This window comes from Eretmochelys imbricata, chromosome 7 (genome assembly GCF_965152235.1).
Source record: "Eretmochelys imbricata isolate rEreImb1 chromosome 7, rEreImb1.hap1, whole genome shotgun sequence".
NCBI lineage: Eukaryota > Metazoa > Chordata > Testudines > Cheloniidae > Eretmochelys > Eretmochelys imbricata.
The window spans coordinates 119,864,872-119,884,985 of NC_135578.1; the positions used below are offsets into that span (position 1 = coordinate 119,864,872).

A 20,114-nucleotide genomic window follows, 5' to 3' on the forward strand; every position below is an offset into this window, starting at 1 on the left:
ATATCAGGGCAAAGGAACCACTCATAGTGAGAGGAGAAAAATCTGCTGAGGTGATTTGCCAGATTGTTCTGGGCTCCCAGAAGGTGAGAAGCTTCGAGATGGATCGAGTGCATCACACATATTCCCACAAGTGAATAACCTCTTACCAGAGTGGGGAAGAATGTGCACCTCCCTGCCTGGTGATGTAAAACATGGCTGCCATGTTGTCCATAAGAACTTGCACAACCTTGCCTGCAATCTGGAGTAAAAACACCTGGCACGCTAGGTGGACCACTCTGAGCTCTCTGACATTTATGTGCAAGGAGAGCTCCTCCAGGGACCACAGACCTTGAGTCCTGAGGTGCTCAAGGTAAGCCCCCCAACCTAGCTCGAATGCATCCAAGATTAGGGATACTGAGGTTTGGAGACTGATGAAGGGAATGCCCAAGCCTACCAACCAGGGATCCCCTCACCAGTCGAGGGACATGAGGACCTGTGTGGGAACTGTAAGCACCAAGTCCAAATGGTGATGGCTCAGCGAGTATACCGAGGACTGCCAAGCTTGAAGGGGTCTGAGTTGCAGTCTCGCGTGCTGCACCACGTACTGATCATAATGGTCCCTTCTGACCTTAATATCTATGAATCTATATGCATGTGGCCATGTGACCTAAAAGCTTGAGGCAGAAATGAGCTGTCGTGACGGGGTGGGCCTTGACCTGCTATATCAGAGATGACATTATCTGGAAGCGAGCCTCTGGGAGGAAGGCTCTGGCCCAGGTGGAATCGAGCACTGCACCAATAAATTCTATCCTCTGGCCGGGAATGAGAGGTGACTTCTGCTCACTTATCAATAGCCCCAGGGCTCGGAAGGTAGCTCTCACGTAGGCCTTGGACCAGCACTTGATCAGCCAGTCATCGAAGTAAGGGCAGATTCATACCCCTTACCTCTGAGGAAGCCACCACCACTGCCATGCATTTTGTGAAAACCTGAGGGCCTGATGACAGGCCAAAGCGGAGGATGGTGAATTAGTAGTGGGTCAGGTTCACAATGAACCTGAGGAACCGTCTGTGGCCCCAAAAAGTGAAGATGTGGAAATAGGCATCTTTCAAGTCGAGGGCAGAATACCAGTCCCCTGGATTCAGGGAGGGAACAATGGACACCAGGAAGACCATGCAGAACTTCAGTTTCTTGAGATAACTGTGGAAGCAGTGCCGGCCTAGGATGGGTCAGAGACCCCCTTTGGTCTTCAGGATTAGAAAATAATGTGAGAAAACCCTTTCCCTCTCAAGTTCTGAGGTATCTCCTCCATGTCCCCTGGGAGGGCTTTTACCTTCTGGACTAGAAGTTGCTCGTGAGGAGGGTCCCTTAAGAGGGACAAAGATGGTGGAAGAAAACTGAAGGGTGTAACCTTCCTTCACCATACTCAGCACCCATGGTCCAAGGTGATGAGGGACCACGCTGGACTGAAGTAGAAGAGTCAGTGTGAAAACAAAGGGGAAGCAGGATCTGGTATGTGAACTGACATAACACCCTCGGGCACCCCTTCAGAAGTTGTGCTTGGAGCCTCCTGGATATCTGTGAGGGCCCAGTAGAAAGGCTGAAGCGGATGGGGGCAGTTGCCTATGCTTATAATCCCTGCTTCATTTCTTAAACAGGTCCAGACATGGTGGCAGAGATGAGAAGCTGACCGGTTGCTGAGGTTGGAAGTGCTTCCTCAAAGGTGTTGGAACACAAAGGCTAGAATCCTTCAGGCCATGGAGCTTTGCGTCTGTCTGCTCAGAGAAGAGGGAAGTTACCTCAAACAGGAGGTCCTGAATGGACAGCTGAATGTCTGGTGGTAGATCCAAGGCTTAAAGCAAAGAGCTCTTTTGCATGACTACCGCCGATGCCATAGCCATGTCAGCTGTGTTTAGGGCCATCTGGAGGGGGGCCCTGGCTATAGCCCGCCCTTCCTCCACAAGACTGCAGAAGTCCTGTCTGGACTCCTGGGGCAGCGAGTCCTTGAATTTTGACAGGGAGTCCCAGACGTTATAGTTATACCTTCTAGCAAGGTCCGCTGCTTGGAAATGCGGAGCTGTAACCCCCCCAGTAGGAAAAATCTTTCTACCAAACAGGTCCAGCTTCTTTGAATCCTTCACCTTGGGGGCTGCACCCTGCAGCCGTTACCTGTCTCTTTCGTTGGCTGCTACAACCACAAGGGGTCCGGGAGGGGGATGGGAATATAGGTACTCCTACCCTTTGACAGCAACAAAGTACTTTTTCTCTGCTTTTTTTGAAGCAGGGGGCAGAGAGGATGGGGTCTGACATTGGTTTCTGACTGGACCCATAACAGTCTCATTGAGGGGTAGGACCACTGCAGCCAAGATGTTGATCAGGCTGTGGGAGGATTCTTTAAGCACCTCCACTTCCAGCCCTAGGTTCAGAGCCACCCTTTACAGTAGCTCTTGGTGAGCTCTGAAGTCACTTTGAGGCGTTGAGCCACTCAACCCCGACTGCTTCATTTGGGGAGGAAGAGGCCTGCACTGGCGGGAGCCTTCCCCCTCTTTTTCTGCACTGACCACATCATGTAGTCCCAAGTCCTGAATATTGGTACTGGGCTCGGTACCGAAGTCTGGGTCGGGTCGTGGTCACTGTGACAGAGGAGCCCATCTCTGACACCACCAAGTAAGAGCATCTGGAAAGCAGGCCCGGTGCTCAGGAAAAACGCCTCGGATTCCAAAAAGGCTATTGAACCTGCATAGGCCGTTGTCCAGTGGGCCAAGCGCCAGGAGGGACACCTTCACCAGGATCCCACCGGTGGATGCCACTGAGGAAAAAAATCTCCAGCGACTGTGCACGGCAAACATGGAATGGAAATGAGCAAGCACTCTAAGAAGAACCTCCCTTCTGAAAAAACTAGGGTGCCCATTGTAGTGATAGTTACTTGATATGCAGGCATCTGTCCACTAAAAATCAGACTGAGATTGCTAGTGTATTTCCCATAGGTCACCAAACAGCATTTCATTCACTGGCGACATATCACAGATTCTCATTGGCACCGTAGAGGTGAAAGGCCTGAGCCATCCAAGTACCCTGTTCTGCAGCATTTTCTTTTCATTTGTTATCTTTTCCAGAACAGCGCAAGACAGCGTGCCCTTTATGACATGATGAATGGGGTCCTAGAAATCAAAAAGGAAGACATCTTGAAGATTGTGAGTTGTTTCTCTCATATGATTAAAGTAACAGTTGTTATTAGAACTGAATAAAATTCACCATTTCTGAATTCTAACTGGAATTCCAAGAATTACAAAAGGACAGAAATGGTGAAAATTTGCCTTAAGCACCACTCTTGAGAAAATGTTTTGTCATAAGAATTGTGTTGAAAGAGGAAACCTTTGATATTTTTGTATAAATACGAACTTTCACTAGCAGTGCAAATCTTTCTAAAGGAGTTAAGCAATGGAACAAGATAACCCAAGAGGTTGTGGAACTCTTATAATTGGAGCTATTCCAGGTGAGACTACACCTTGCTAACAGGGATGATTTAGGGACACTGAATCAATTCTTCCACTGTACAGGAGAATGGATGGGAAGATCAATCCACTATAGTTCCCTTTCAAATCAGATTTCAGAGTAACAGCCGTGTTAGTCTGTCTTCGCAAAAAGAAAAGGAGTACTTGTGGCACCTTAGGGACTAACCAATTTATTTGAGCATGAGCTTTCGTGAGCTACAGCTCACTTCATCGGATGCATACCGTGAAAACTGCAGAAGACATTATATACACACAGAGACCATGAAACAATACCTCCTCCCACCCCACTGTCCTGCTGGTAATAGCTTATCTAAAGTGATCATCAAGTTGGGCCATTTCCAGCACAAATCCAGGTTTTCTCACCCTCCGCCCCGCCCTCCCCCCACAAACTCACTCTCCTGCTGGTAATAGCCCATCCAAAGTGACCATTCTCTTCACACTGTGTATGATAATCAAGGTGGGCCATTTCCAGCACAAATCCAGGTTCTCTCACTCCCTCACCCCCCTCCAAAAACCACACACACAAACTCACTCTCCTGCTGGTAATAGCTCATCCAAAGTGACCTGGATTTGTGCTGGAAATGGCCCACCTTGATTACCATGCACATTGTAGGGAGAGTGGTCACTTTGGATGAGCTATTACCAGCAGGAGAGTGAGTTTGTGTGTGTGTGGGGGTGGGGTGAGAAAACCTGGATCTGTGCTGGAAATGGCCCACCTTGATTATCATGCACATTGTAGGGAGAGTGGTCACTTTGGATAAGCTATTACCAGCAGGAGAGTGAGTTTGTGTGTGTGGTTTTTGGAGGGGGGTGAGGGGGTGAGAGAACCTGGATTTGTGCAGGAAATGGCCCACCTTGATTATCATACACATTGTGAAGAGAGTGGTCACTTTGGATGGGCTATTACCAGCAGGAGAGTGAGTTTGGGGGGGGGGGGGCGCGGAGGGTGAGAAAACCTGGATTTGTGCTGGAAATGGCCCAACTTGATGATCACTTTAGATAAGCTATTACCAGCAGGACAGTGGGGTGGGAGGAGGTATTGTTTCATGGTCTCTGTGTGTATATAAAGTCTGCTGCAGTTTCCACGGTATGCATCCGATGAAGTGAGCTGTAGCTCACGAAAGCTCATGCTCAAATAAATTGGTTAGTCTCTAAGGTGCCACAAGTCCTCCTTTTCTTTTTGCAAATCAGATGATTCTAGGAGACCCAGATTAAGCAGTGGCCATAGGAATTTAGTGTGTCGGCTTCATTTGCTTCAGAGGTGATGTGCTAGTGCTGTAGAGTAGCAAGTATAGATACCTGACTTGGTGTTACTTCTTTCATGGCCATTTCAGAAACAGGTTTTGGCCTGGATCTTAGGAGAGGCTGCTTCGCTCTACCTTCTACAGCGAAGGAAGCCCGATGCAATAATAGAGGGAGAAAACATTTGCTGTCCAAGTACAATGGTGCTCTAGAATGAAAAAGTAAAAGAGACCCAAGTACTCTATCTAAAGCTGATATGTTTTCAGGAAATGAAAGTTCATCTTGGCTTAGGAGTTAATTAAGGGATTTATAATGGAAAAACTGATCTTTTAGCAATATTAGTAGTACTGAGCTTGCTGAAAAATCTCATTTGTATTTTATTGTATCTGATGATTTTCTGTGAGAGAATGAAAGCAAAAATGGCCATGTTACTCACACCATAACCATTGGTGCTGCTAGGAGGTGTAGTTAGTGCTCCATCCCATGCAAATGCTGCAGGTTCAACACTGGTGTTACTCCAGGAAGTCAAGGAACATAAAATAGGGCCAAAGCAGAGATATACATTCTGTGGGCGCAAGACTTGTGTAGTTCTTCCAGCTGCTACTAAGATGAAGCTCACAATAAACGTTGAGAGGTTTATTGCTGGTGCTGTACGTTCTTTTTCTCAGTGCTCTTTAATGGAGAATTGATGTTGCTCATGAATTGCATGGCTGTTTTGATATCTTCAGGAGATTCCCCCACCTCCTTTTGTTTCTAAACCTGATACCCTTTGGAATGAAGAGGAAAAGAAAGTATTCAAAGAATTTGAGAAAAAAGTTAAGGAGCTGAATGAAGAAAGGGAAAAATACAGAAAGGTAAAATAAAATGAGAAAAGGAGTGATTTTGTTCAACGTCCTTACACACAGTTTCTCTTTTTTCTCAGGATTTATTGACATGACCTCTTGGTTTCTTAAAGGGGGAAAACCCAGATCTATTTTAATAAAATAAAAAAATGCCAATAAGTGTTAAAAATTAACAAAGTTACCTGTGGCATTGTAGAAGCCCCAACTTAAAGCAGAAAACACGAGGTTTACCTGTGATAACTAGCACATTCCGAGTCTGATTAAACTGCTTTATTGCTTTCCATCACAAATGTACAACTATTTCCAGAAAGATGTTTGACATTCCATTAACAGAGCTGCAGGGAATATGGATATCAGATGCACATAATTTCACAATTTTTATTCTTCAAAGAGAAATTTGGGCAGCAGAACAGTCAGCCTTGCCACACCCTCATTCCAAATGTGTCATTTGTTGGGCCCTTTTGGCTGAAACATCCTTTCTTTTTCTACTGTCTTATAGCATTGTCTCTGATACTTTTTACTCAAATACAGCTTTTATGTGATGGTGGAAATAAAGGGCTTGATCCTATGAAGCGCTGCACGCTCCAATACCCATCATGCCTAGTTTAAACAAATCTTGGCTCCTTCTGTCTGTAATATTATCAATAATGTAATGACTCCCCAGAATTTAGCTGAATTTGATAGTTCAAAATAGAACCTAGCTAATTGTGAAACTACTTTCTCAGCTCAGTAGTGCTAACTGGAATAAAAACTAATCTTTGGGTAATATTTTCAAGTGCCTACGTGATTTAGGCTCCTGAGTCCCATTTTTAGGCTCATCAGTTTCATTGCATGTCAATGGTCAAAGCTATTTTATGTAATCTCTCTTTTTAAACAATAAAATAAAAAACCTATAGCCACACACTTTGAAGTTTTGATTTAAATGACTAGGTTTGGGTATGATTCTCAGCTCCCATTAACTTCAACAGGAGGAGAAGGAACTCAGCACGTCATAAGACAGTCCCTATATTGTCAGACCAACATGACTAAAATTTGTTTTTTCATAAACCTGGGATTTCCACCTGAGCAGAAGATAATGAAGCTGGCATGCATGGCTTCTGAAGGGTAATGGTCTAATGATGTAAATAAATGAGCCATCATCAGTTTTTATTGTCTGTTTTCTAGATATGTCATCACTGAATTATATTATATTATTATTATTTATTTATTTGTATTGTGGTAGAACCTAGGAGCATCAGTCAAGGAGCAGGATGGCACTGTACAAACAGAACACAAAGACGGTCCCTACCCAAAGTGCTCACTGTCTGTGCACCTCTCCAGCCACCCACACACTTAAAAGCATGCACGTTCTTTTAGCTTTAATATTCCTCCTTCCCATTCCCCCGCAGACACTAGAAACTGAACTGAAGAAACTTCAGACCTCCATTCAGGAAACAACACAAACTTTTGATGACACTGTGAGCAAGCTGTTTGAGCGGAAAGTTAAATCAGAGATGGTCATATACCAGGTAAGGCAGAGATCTTGGATTTTTATCTCCATCTCCCAAGCTGCAAGCGTGCTGATCTTTCTCCTTACAATCTTTCCACAGGAGGAACTCAAAATAAACAACCTCCTTTACTCTTTGCTGTTGGATGAAGAGCTGAGCACAAGAGAAGCTGGACTGAACCACTTCCTTGACAAGAAGCAGAAGGAGAAGGTGAGTCCAGTACTTGGACTATAAGGCTCCAACCATTTTCATATGGAACCTGCTCTTCACAAATAAAAATGTTGCCCAAGCTGCCACAGATAATTTCCCTCATGATTTACACAGCTGTTGATCTTTTTTTTTTTTTAAGGGTGGCAGAAGACTCCTATACTAAAGGCACCTCTTCTTGGGAATATACTTCTCTTGGCTTGTCTGGAATTACATGTGTAAATTTCCATACCCTGAGGAAAGCATGACATTATCTGTCAAATACACTATTTTAGTATCCTGTTGCTGTCTGTAATTTGTCTGGTAGCGCTGATAATGCCTTTGCTACAAGAACCCTGCACAAAAAGATATCTAATGTTGCCGTCTTTCTTAGAGAAGAAAATGGAAAATTCGGAGAAATTTGAATTAATTTCCTGAAACTGAAGTTGTCAGGGTTTGCCCACCACTGATGAGCCATGTATAAGCCAACATAGTGACTTTGGAGTTCAAAACAAACATTTCTGCACTTGTACACAAGTATATACAGGACTACAAATGTTCTATAAGATTCTGACTGCTTTATTCTGGAAGCTCACCTGTAAATCTGTTGTTGGACCAGTTCTACAGATATGCAAACCTAGGGACCTCTTGCACTAGCTGATCTCACCTGTCATGCTATTCAGGGAGAGAGGCAGACATTCAGGTAGCTGGGGACCACTATCATCAACATATTACATTGCACCCCGAATTGCATAGTGAGCCATTGCAGTCTATAGAGCACTTAAATAATGTGCTCCTTATGACAAACCTCATTAAGCAGTTGGGTAGCTAAATTTTGCACCTGCTGACCCTTTTGTGTGGTCTTTACAGGTAGCCCCATATAGAAAGCCTTGCGGGAATCCAATTTAGAGATCAGACAGGCACATGACATATTGAGTGCTGTCTGTGGTGTCTGCTTTGGAGCATGTTACACCAGAGGTGAATTTAACCCAATTGTTGTATCTTAAGCTGAGACAAGACATCTCTTCAGCATGTGTAATACATTTGAATAGCATTCCAGCAGCTGTGTTTACTTTTAGTTCTGTTTCTGAAATCCATCTGGTTTTGTTACAGCTCAGTACTGCAGAGGCGGTCCAGGTTGCACGAGCACAAGATGATGCTTACAGGGAGACCTATGACAACTTAGCAGCTGAAGACAAAGTAAGAGTCCTAGTCATATGTTCAAGCAGATGCAATTGCAAAAAAAAAAATAAAAAGGGGTTCGGTGCTACACCTCCAGAATATACAGTATTTAGGCCCCAGTTCAGCAGCACACTTAAACATGTGAGTAGTTCCATACAGATTGATGAAACACTGAAGTCAGTGGGAATACTCAGATGCTCCAGTTCTTGGCTAGGTCAGGATCATGCCTCAGTAAGTTTCTTGGGCAAGAACTGCGTCTCTTGCAAAATGCCAAGACCACTGTCTACGCTTAACCTGCTAGTCTTACTTTTTGTAGACACTTCTCTGGGTTTTAAAAAGCACAACAGACATGGTAAATTGTCATCTCTGAGAGAGGCAATCTATGAAATAGCCCAACTCCACCTAGCACCTTTTAGCATGCATCATTATTCTATATTTCTAGGATATGTGCATGCTGAAGTTTTGCTGATTATTTTTCCTGCTAGATTCTGGAACGTGGCTTTAAAAAGGAATTTTCTGATGTCCCGGCGCATCACATTGATCATCTTTTCAAACTTTACAAACGCCGACCACGGTAAAATTCCCTTTGACTCAAACCATTTTCTACATGTTATTGTTTTTACCTTTATGATGGGAGAGGAGAGTCTATTTTCTAAGCTCTGTGAAGTATCTTAGTTAGCAGTAGGCCATTGATTACTAACCTGTTTTTAAAACTGCACCTCTGTAATGACGATGGTCATTAACCATTGTTGATGACCAACTATCATATGGATGACTGACAGACATTTTAAAGCAATCTTCTCCTCTCCCCACATTATATATGCTATTTAAAATGGAAAAATCATGGAGCAGGTCCTCAAGGAATCAATTCTGAAGCACTTAGAGGAGAGGAAAGTGATCAGGAACAGTCAGCATGGATTCACCAAGGGCAAGTCATGCCTGACTAATCTAATTGCCTTCTATGACGAGATAACTGGCTCTGTGGATGAGGGGAAAGCAGTGGACGTGTTGTTCCTTGACTTTAGCAAAGCTTTTGACACAGTCTCCCACAGTATTCTTGCAAGTTAAAGAAGTATGGGCTAGATGAATGGACTATAAGGTGGAGAGACTATAAGGTGGCCAGATTGTCGGGCTCAACGCGTAGTGATCAATGGCTCCATGTCTAGTTGGCAGCCAGTATCAAGCGGAGTGCCCCAAGGGTTGGTGCTGGGGCCGGTTAGGGGGAGGGATAGCTCAGTGGTTTGAGCATTGGCCTGCTAAATCCAGGGATGTGAGTTCAATCCTTGAGGGGGCCGTTTAGGGATCTGGGGCAAAAAAAATTGGGGATTGTGTCTGCTTTGAGCAGGGGGTTGGATTAGATGATCTCCTGAGGTCCCTTCCAACTCTGATATTCTATGAAAATCTTCTGGAGGATGACGTGGATTGCACCCTCAGCAAGTTTGTAGATGACACTAAACTGGGAGGAGAGATAGATACGCTGGAGGGTAGGGATAGGATAAAGAGGGATCTAGACAAATTAGAGGATTGGGCCAAAAGAAATCTGATGAGGTTCAACAAGGACAAGTGCAGAGTCCTGCACTTAGGACGGAAGAATCTCATGTACCACTACAGACTAGGGATCGAATGGTGGTGAAGCACTGGAATGGGTTACCTAGGGAGGTGGTGAAATCTCCTTCCTTTGAAGTTTTTAAGATCAGGCTTGACAAAGCCGTGACTGGAATGATTTAGTTGGGGATTGGTCCTGCTTTGAGCAGGGGGTTGGACTAGATGACTTCCTGAGGTCCCTTCCAACCCTGATATTCTAGGATTCTATGATTATAATAATTAATAAATAACCACCCAAAACATGCCTTTTTATGTTTTTTAAATAATATTTCCTGGTTGCATGCTGAAAGAGATTAAGACAATGGTGAGAAGCGTTTTTAGTGCTACAAAGACGTTGTTCTATGTAGCAAGTAAGAAGAAAGATAAAATATTTATTTTACTATGTATGCCACGGTTGATGACACCAGAGCCCAGAAGATCAAGATGCACCTTGACACTGCTAACCCTTATGGAGATCAGCCAGGCTCAGCCAGAGCTTACAAAGAGGCACTTGCCCATTTAATGAAAGCCATAGATGAAATGGATGACCCTGAAAACATGCCTGAGGGATTAGACCCGACGGTCTGGGAACGTTTTTGTTTGGCTAGACGAACAAAAGTGGAAAGCGAACAGCTGGTACGTCAAGCTATTTCCATCAGATTTATTTTGCTGTTGATTTACTGTTTTATACTCTTTGATGCTTTGGGATCTTAACCCAGAGCATCAAGTTCTGAGGACTAAGCAAGTGGCAGCACAGTGTAGGTGATCTGTGAGTCCCTAGCTCACTTCCAGAGTGTGAATGAGCTGAGTAGTCATCACACTCTAGCAAAGCTCCCTCTTTCAGCAGATACAGAGCAGTATGAATGGCTTCCGAGGAAGCCACATCCTGCTCTCCTCTAAAGAAAATAAGTGGGAAGTAGGAGCTGTCTCAAAGTATCCCTCCTCATTCTCCTTCCCCCATCCCCACCAAAACAAAAGCAAACCATCAAGGCGTATCCTACCATTCTGCATCTGTAACCTACGTGTAAATCTGCTGCATTTGTTTACCCTGATGAATGCTTTTTCCTTCCTAGTGCATCAAGAGAAAATCCTAACATGTTGATAGAAAGCCCTGTTACACTATTAATTGAGGTTAAGGTATATTAATATATTACATTAAATTATATTCTATTATACTAATATAATTAAGGTCACCAAGATGTAAACCTTAAATATCCAAAGATGTAGCTAAGATCCGTTTTGCTTTGCTGAAGTGAGAAGGAAATGAGACCTTCCTTTCATAGGAAAAAAATATGCATCAGTAAAGGGTAAACTTTCAAAGAGCAGCTAAGGACTACTTGTGGACTTGCGTAGACTTTAATGGGAGTCAGGAAGGTAGCCAGCTCCCTCATCCAGATCTTAAATATCTGTTCTTGTGAAGAATGAGCAAAAGTCTGTCTACCATGAAAGGTTTTCCTCTATATTTGCAAAGTTCAGTGTGTTCAAGTAGTTGTGATGTTGTTTGTTTAGGTGAAACGGAAAGCCCTGACGCTAGCAGAGATGCAGGCCTTTCTCCAGAAAAGGATTGATGATGATGAGAAGATAAGGATGGACATTGAAAAAATTTTAAATGAACTCAATACGTAATTTTTCTTACTGTTCTTACATTCACATTCATCTACACTTTAGCACTCTGCTGACACAGAATTAAGTCTAGTGAGAAGTGTACAGTTCTGTACTGTATCACACTTCTCTCTAAAACTCATCTAAGAGACATAGAGCCCAATTCTGAAAGAGCCTTGACTTCAATGAGAGGTTCAAACACGTAATGCTGTATTTTTCTTATTCTATCAGCTACTACACCATCTGGTTCTCACCACATTTGAAATGGGAGTGTTATTTGGGAACAAACTCCAAGATAATTAAACAAAAAGAAATGTACTTGACTAGGGTGGGGGAGGTTTCTGTCATGCTTTTACAATTATTGATAAAGTTTTTCTTTGTTCAGTAGGGTCTTTCTCCCTTATAACTTCTGCTTGACCTGGCAGTGAAGACAAAACACAGTCTGTGTAGAAAGAAGCACTCACTGTAGGATTAAATAGGAGAAAACAGGGTGTGAGGGAGCAAACCCTTGCTGAAACATGCATTTGGTCATTAGCAAACACAAAGAATTATGAAAATTGCAGTGACCCTTTCTGTTTTTCAGATGATTTCCTAATCTTTCTGTTACCCTCTGATCATAGAGAAGATTTAAAATACAAGCATTTTATCAATCACTAAAAACTACTATTGATTCTCTGCAATTTTAGGCTACGAGAGGAAAAGATGAGGTTTCAACTGGATTTGACAATCCAATTTCTGCTTAAACAAGGACAGGTGGAATTGGAGAGTGCTGCTGAGCTAATACCAGATTATACTGATGCTATTCTCATTCACAAGAGTGTTATTGAAGAACTGAATTGCACAATCCGGGTAATTTACATTTTCTGGAGGAAATTAAGGGCTTTAAATGAATGGATTTTCCTTTGGAGACTGCAGCTTTTATCTAGTTTGACATCTCTGTAATACTGATTTAATCTCTTTTCATGCACTTCCATATACCAATGGGCTCAATTGTCACCTTTGTTTTGAAAGGTCCTTGAAGCTATTATGAGTTCTGTAACATCTCTAATATAAAGGCTACCATCCTGAGCACTGATCACTGGAATCCTGATCAGTGGAAAGGCAGCATCTTTAAGCACTATGTCCATGCTGTTTATAGAGAATTAATATCCTATACACCACTCCTACATTCCCCAGTTGTGCAGTCATGTCAGGTAACTGAATGTTGGGTTACAGTGAAACTTCCAAAAATTAAGCGATTCTCCTTTTATATAAAGGTGAAATTGTGGGATCATACATGGCACATTTCATTTTTCATACTCACAATAAAGGTTATTTTCTTGCCATCCCAGCTGCATAAAAATTTGCTTTTTATTGCTACTGCATACAACCTTCAGTGGTAACTGCAAAATACCTGAAACTGGGACAAGTTCAAATATTGTAGAGCAGGGGTCGGCAACCTTTGAGAAGTGGCATGTCAAGTCTTCATTAATTTAAGGTTTGGCGTGCCAGTAATAAATTTTACATTTACAGGGGCCCCCAACAGAACCCCAGACTGGCAGCGGGCTGAGTGGGGCCAGCGGCTGGGACCCCAGCTGGCAGGGGCCGGCAGACGGAATCCCAGACCAGCTGCCGGCTTGGATGGACGGAACCCTGGGCCGGCAGCGGGCTGAGCGGGGCTGGCGGCCAGGACCACGGCTGGCAGCGGCCAGCAGACAGAACCCCAGACCGGCAGCGCGGTTGGCAGACGGAACCCCAGACCGGCAGTGTGCTGAGCTGCTCAGCCCGCTGCTGGTCTGGGGTTCCATCTGCCAGCCCCTGCCAGCCGGGGTCCCGGCCGCCAGCCCTGCTCAGCTGGGGTTCCGTCCATCCAGGCCAGCAGTGGGCGGAGCGGGGCTGGCAGCTGGGACCCTGGCTGGCAGCAGAGTGCCACTAAAGATCAGCTTGTGTGCCACCTTTGGCATGTGTGGAGGAAAAATGCTTAGGCCTACGTTTTTAAAGGTATTTAAGCATTGCTGAGTTCACCGTTTCAATGCCTACCTCATTTAGGAGCCTCAACGTCATTTCCAAAAAGGATTTAGGCACTTAGGAGCCAAAATTCCATTGACAGTTGATGGGATTTAGGCTCCCAAATCACCATTGAGAATGACAGGCTCCTAAATCAGTTAGGTGTTGCAAAGCTAAGCTCAGCAATGCCTAAATACCTTTAAAAACATGGGCCACAGCACTTATATAAGGTGGGAGAACAGATAGCTATTGACTGCAATTTGTTTCACCCTCACCTGTGATACAAGGCTGAAGCAGTAGCGTTAATTTAAAGTGTCAGCAACAGGCAACAAGTTCCATAAAAAAGAATATAAGAATGGCCATACTGGGTCAGACCAATGGTCCATCTACCCCAGTATCCTGTCTTCTGACCGGCCAAAGCCACATGTTTCAGAGGGAATGAACGGAACAAGGCAATCATCAAGTGATCCATCCCGTCATCAACTCCCAGCTTCTGGCACTCAGAGGCTAGGGACATCCAGAGCATGGGGCTGCATCCCTGACTATCTTGGCTAATAGCCTTTGATGGACCTATCCTCCAGGAACTTATCTAATCCGTTTTTTAACCTGGTTATGAGTTTTGGCCTCTACAACATCCCCTGGCAATGAGTTCCACAGGTTGACTGTGCATTGTGTGAAGAAGTACTTCCTTTTTTTTTGTTTTAAACCTGCTGCTTATTAATTTCATTGGGGGACCCCTGGTTCTTGTATTATGTGACTGACTAAATATCACTTCTTTATTCATTTCCTCCACACCATTCATGATTTTACAGACCTTGATCATATCTCCCCTTATTCATCTCTTTTCCAAGCTGAAAAGTGACAGACTTTTTAATCTCTCCTCATCCAAAGCTGTTCTATACCCTTAGTCATTGTTGTTGCCCTTCTCTGTATCTTTTCTAATTCTAGTATGTATTTGAAACAGGGCAACAAGAACTGCATGTAGTAGTCAAAGTGTGGGCGTACCAGGGATTTATATAGTGGCTTTATGATATTTTCTGTTTTATCTCTCCCTTTCCTAATGGTTCCTAACATTGTTAGCTTTTTTGACATGAAGTCTGTCTGGACACCAGCCTCTGAAAATGATTGCAATGTAGCACATTAAAATTACTGAAATTAGAAGTCCTGTTCATCCTGTTACAGGAAAAATTATTCTGTAATCCATAAATTATGCTAAAATTAATCTTTTTCAGGCTCAGGGAGAAAAGAAAATTGCTAGCATGGTGGAAAGTAAAGACTTCTCTAAAGGGATATTTCAGCTGGAATGGGAACATAAAAAAATGAAGATGCTGATGGAAGATCTAAACCAGAAGGCTCGGGATATTCAAAAACTGCATGTTTCACGTGATCGCCAGCTCGTAAGTAACTCTGAAATTGAGATTTTATCTGGAAAAAAGCTGCTGCCCATGTTTGTACCATTATTTGTATTCTTCAGTTGTCCTACATCTATAGGGAAACCCAGCCCAAGCTAGGACAGCAATTTAACCTTAAGGACTAAATTTTTCTTTGACATTTGTGTAATTCTGAAGTCTTTGGAGTTGTACAGGTGTAACTAGGCTTGGGAAGATTCAATTAAAATCATTAGTCATTGGTAAATGTCAATTTCACCTGACACTCAGAAAGAGAACCATGCATAATGACAGGTTTCAGAGTAACAGCCGTGTTAGTCTGTATTCACAAAAAGAAAAGGAGTACTTGTGGCACCTTAGAGACTAACCAATTTATTTGAGCATAAGCTTTCGTGAGCTACAGCTCACTTCATTGGATGCATACTGTGGAAAGTGTAGATCTTATTATATACACATAAAGCATGAAAAAATACCTCCTCCCACCCCACTCTCCTGCTGGTAATAGCTTATCTAAAGTGATCACTCTCCTTACAATGTGTATGATAATCAAGGTGGGCCATTTCCAGCACAAATCCAGGGTTTAACAAGAACGTGGGGGGGGGGGGGTAGGAAAAAACAAGGGGAAATAGGCTACCTTGCATAATGACTAAGCCATTCCCAGTATCTATTCAAGCCTAAGTTAATTGTATCCAATTTGCAAATGAATTCCAATTCAGCAGTCTCTCGCCGGAGTCTGGATTTGAAGTTTTTCTGTTGTAATATCGCAACTTTCATGTCTGTAATCGCGTGACCAGAGAGATTGAAGTGTTCTCCAACTGGTTTATGAATGTTATAATTCTTGACATCTGATTTGTGTCCATTTATTCTTTTACGTAGAGACTGTCCAGTTTGACCAATGTACATGGCAGAGGGGCATTGCTGGCACATGATGGCATATATCACATTGGTAGATGCGCAGGTGAACGAGGCTCTGATAGTGTGGCTGATGTTATTAGGCCCTGTGATGGTGTCCCCTGAATAGATATGTGGGCACAGTTGGCAACGGGCTTTGTTGCAAGGATATGTTCCTGGGTTAGTGGTTCTGTTGTGTGGTATGTGGTTGCTGGTGAGTATTTGCTTCAGGTTGGGGGGCTGTCTGTAGGCAAGGACTGGCCTGTCTCCCAAGATTTGTGAGAGTGTTGGGTCATCCTTCAGGATAGGTTGTAGATCCTTAATAATGCATTGGAGGGGTTTTAGTTGGGGGCTGAAGGTGACGGCTAGTGGCGTTCTGTTATTTTCTTTGTTAGGCCTGTCCTGAAGTAGGTGACTTCTGGGAACTCTTCTGGCTCTGTCAGTCTGTTTCTTCACTTCAGCAGGTGGGTATTGTAGTTGTAAGAATGCTTGATAGAGATCTTGTAGGTGTCTGTCTCTGTCTGAGGGGTTGGAGCAAATGCGGTTGTATCGCAGAGCTTGGCTGTAGACAATGGATCGTGTGGTGTGGTCAGGGTGAAAGCTGGAGGCATGCAGGTAGCAATAGTGGTCAGTAGGTTTCCGGTATAGGGTGGTGGTGATGTGACCATCGTTTATTAGCACTGTAGTGTCCAGGAAGTGGATCTCTTGTGTGGACTGGACCAGAGACAGACACCTACAAGATCTCTATCAAGCATTCTTACAACTATAATACCCACCCGCGGAAGTGAAGAAACAGATTGATAGAGCCAGAAGAGTTCCCAGAAGTCACCTACTACAGGACAGGCCTAACAAAGAAAATAACAGAACGCCACTAGCCGTCACCTTCAGCCCCCAACTAAAACCCCTCCAACGCATTATTAAGGATCTACAATCTATCCTGAAGGATGACCCAACACTCTCACAAATCTTGGGAGACAGGCCAGTCCTTGCCTACAGACAGCCCCCCAACCTGAAGCAAATACTCACAAGCAACCACACACCACACAACAGAACCACTAACCCAGGAACGTATCCTTGCAACAAAGCCCGTTGCCAACTGTGCCCACATATCTATTCAGGGGACACCATCACAGGGCCTAATAACATCAGCCACATTATCAGAGGCTTGTTCATCTGCACATCTACCAATGTGATATATGCCATCATGTGCCAGCAATGCCCCTCTGCCATGTACATTGGTCAAACTGGACAGTCTCTACGTAACAGAATAAATGGACACAAATCAGATGTCAAGAATTATAACATTCATAAACCAGTTGGAGAACACTTCAATCTCTCTGGTCACGCGATTACAGACATGAAAGTCGCTATTTTACAACAGAAAAACTTCAAATCCAGACTCCAGCGAGAAACTGCTGAATTGGAAGTCATTTGCAAATTGGATACAATTAACTTAGGCTTGAATAGATACTGGGAATGGCTTAGTCATTATGCAAGGTAGCCTATTTCCCCTTGTTCTTTCCTACCCTCCCCCTCTCAGACATTCTTGTTAAACCCTGAATTTGTGCTGGAAATGGCCCACCTAGATTATCATACACAATGTAAGGAGAGTGGTCACTTTGGATAAGCTATTACCAGCAGGAGAGTGAGTTTGTGGGGGGGGGGAGGGGGGGAGAAAACCTGGATTTGTGCTGGAAATGGCCCACCTTGATTATCATACACATTGTAAGGAGAGTGGTCACTTTAGATAAGCTATTACCAGCAGGAGAGTGGAGTGGGAGGAGGTATTTTTTCATGCTTTATGTGTATATAATAAGATCTTCTACACTTTCCACAGTATGCATCCGATGAAGTGAGCTGTAGCTCACGAAAGCTTATGCTCAAATAAATTGGTTAGTCTCTAAGGTGCCACAAGTACTCCTTTTCTTTTTGAGAAAGAGAACCCCCGTTCTCAAAAAAAAATCCATCAATAACAGTCGGCAAGTGCAGACCGCCCTGGAACTAGGCCCACAGGGCCCACTCAATTACTCAGCATTGGAGTATGCTGGACTGTCCCCAGGAAGCAGCCATTCAGCAGCAGGGTGGTATGCCCCATAGCTGGGGGTCTCTGCTCTGCTGGATGGGGACCACAGCCTCCCCCGCACTTGGGTGTCTTGGGCCCCTCAGCCATACAGGGAGCCTCTTGCAGCACTTCTATCAGTGCTGCCCTAACCCCTCACTTAATTTGATAAGAACATGAAAACAGCCATACTGGGTCAGACTAAAGGTCCATCCAGCCCAATATCCTGTCTTCCACCAGTGACCAGTACCAGGTGTCCCAGAGGGAATAAACAGAACAGGGAATCATCAAGTGATCCATCCCCTGTCACCCATTCTCAGCTTCTGGCAAACAGAGGCTAGGGACATCATCACTGCCCATCCTGTCCACTAGCCACTGATATTGTCAAAATTATTAAAAAAAAATTGAATTTTGTTAAGCCTAGGTGTAACTGCAGGCACAATTGGTTCTAAACTTCCAAGTATCAATATTGGCAGTTAAAGCAAGGAATCAGGATTTCACAGTCTTTAGTAATTCATCTTTAAATAAAACATTCTTGATCTTAAATGAAAGTTCTGAAGTGCCTCCATTTGGTATGTCACAGAAAATCAAAACATTATTAGTGTGCTGCTTTTTTTTTTTTTTTTTTAAAAAAGGCAGCCACTTTTGAATTTTCTGACTTCAGAAGTGCAAAAAGGGGACTGTTAGGACTGATGCCAACAAAAGAGCCAACAGGTACCCAAAAGGTGACTGTAAGCTGGAAAGTTCCTGCAGCAAAATCACCAACAGTGCGCTGCTATTTGTTTGGGTGATCCCAAAAAGGCTTACCTGAACCAGGAAGTGGACAAGTCATCTACAAACATCTGATTGCTACTGGTCACAAGTTATTTAAGACTACTTTGTTTCCCACCTGACAACAAGATCCTTGGAAACAATATGCTACCTATTGGTGTCTCCCAGAGAAAGATTTTAATAAATTATCTAGAAAAATTACTGTGAAAGTAAAGTAACAAAATTCAGAACTATAAGGTGGTCACTTCATAAGGAAAAAGCGTTCCTTCTCAAAAGGTACCATCTGTTAGAACTGTGCTTATGGGCTCCGTGGGACATTAGTCTCTGTCTAGCTAGATTAGGCAGAAACATTTTGCATTCTCCCCCATGAACATGACTTGGGGAGTATATCACATCTAATTCATACAGTGTAAATGGACTTAGCCAGCCTGGTTCCGTCACTGGGAGAAGGGCTGGTAAAAGTGTACCTTTGCTATGTAGCGCATAACCTCCAGAGCCTTAGTCACCTAAACCATTGGACTTTCTTTTAAAACCTTTACTCTTAGAGATTACAGATTTTGAGAGCTTCTTCTAACAACAGACACACTGAGTGTATTAGGGTTAACAATGCTAGACATAATGAATGCTTGAATAGAATGTTCTCAAATATTCAAGCAGCGTCTAAGACATCATCTTAGAAATGTTCATTTTATGGTTTATAGAACTGCTTTGTGCTATCCAAGATTAAAACAAATGTTTTTTCTAAACTTTATATAGCTTAACTGCCAACCTAGGATCTTGGAATGGTTGAAATACCCAGTAGTCTGATTTCTCTCTTTTTATTCTGCAGTTCCTAAGTGTACTAAACTATGACAGCCGCATCACCCAACAGGTTTCAATAATGGAGCAGACGCTTGGTGTGATGGATAAGGTAAATCCAAAATGTGTTGTACCTATTCAGTTCCTGGGGGAGGGCGGCCAGAAGCCCGCCCACATCTAAAAGCTCCTTCCCCAGCTGGAGGTTGACGAGGTCTCACGACTTCATGGGGTGTGCAAGTACCAGAAGTTGTGGGGAAAAGTACAGCCAGAAACAGAGAAGGTTCTGGAGGAGCCAGAAAAGGGGCTGCAACCTGGCGCACTCAAGGCAGATGTACGCCAGGGTCTTCCTCATGCTGCAGAAGGGGCAAGTGTCAGGGAGAGTGGTGAAACATCAGGTACATGCCCGTGCTCACGGCTCCGTGAAGGAGCCGCCTAAATGTGTTGCAATTGAACAGATGAACCTGTGAGTAGCACTGTTCAACACAACTCCTTCCCTTCCTCCTCAACTAAGCCTCCCATTGCCCAAAACCTTGGTATTATCCTTGACACTGAACTGTGCTTCCTCACATTTGTCTGCAGATCTGCATATCACTACCTGCAGAGC

At 43.7% G+C, this 20,114-nt stretch overlaps 1 protein-coding gene across 1 annotated transcript in view; it reads left to right on the forward strand.

The window, feature by feature from the left end:
* Positions 1-20,114, forward strand: part of CFAP43 (cilia and flagella associated protein 43) — a 97,207-nt gene that overhangs the window by 75,491 nt on the left and 1,602 nt on the right. Inside the window, exons 27-37 of the mRNA XM_077823220.1 lie at positions 3,094-3,171; positions 5,463-5,588; positions 6,965-7,084; positions 7,166-7,273; positions 8,363-8,449; positions 8,917-9,005; positions 10,444-10,651; positions 11,525-11,637; positions 12,304-12,466; positions 14,836-15,000; positions 19,542-19,622. Coding sequence (XP_077679346.1) covers positions 3,094-3,171; positions 5,463-5,588; positions 6,965-7,084; positions 7,166-7,273; positions 8,363-8,449; positions 8,917-9,005; positions 10,444-10,651; positions 11,525-11,637; positions 12,304-12,466; positions 14,836-15,000; positions 19,542-19,622 — 1,338 coding nt within the window. The remainder of the gene's footprint in view (positions 1-3,093; positions 3,172-5,462; positions 5,589-6,964; positions 7,085-7,165; positions 7,274-8,362; positions 8,450-8,916; positions 9,006-10,443; positions 10,652-11,524; positions 11,638-12,303; positions 12,467-14,835; positions 15,001-19,541; positions 19,623-20,114) is intronic.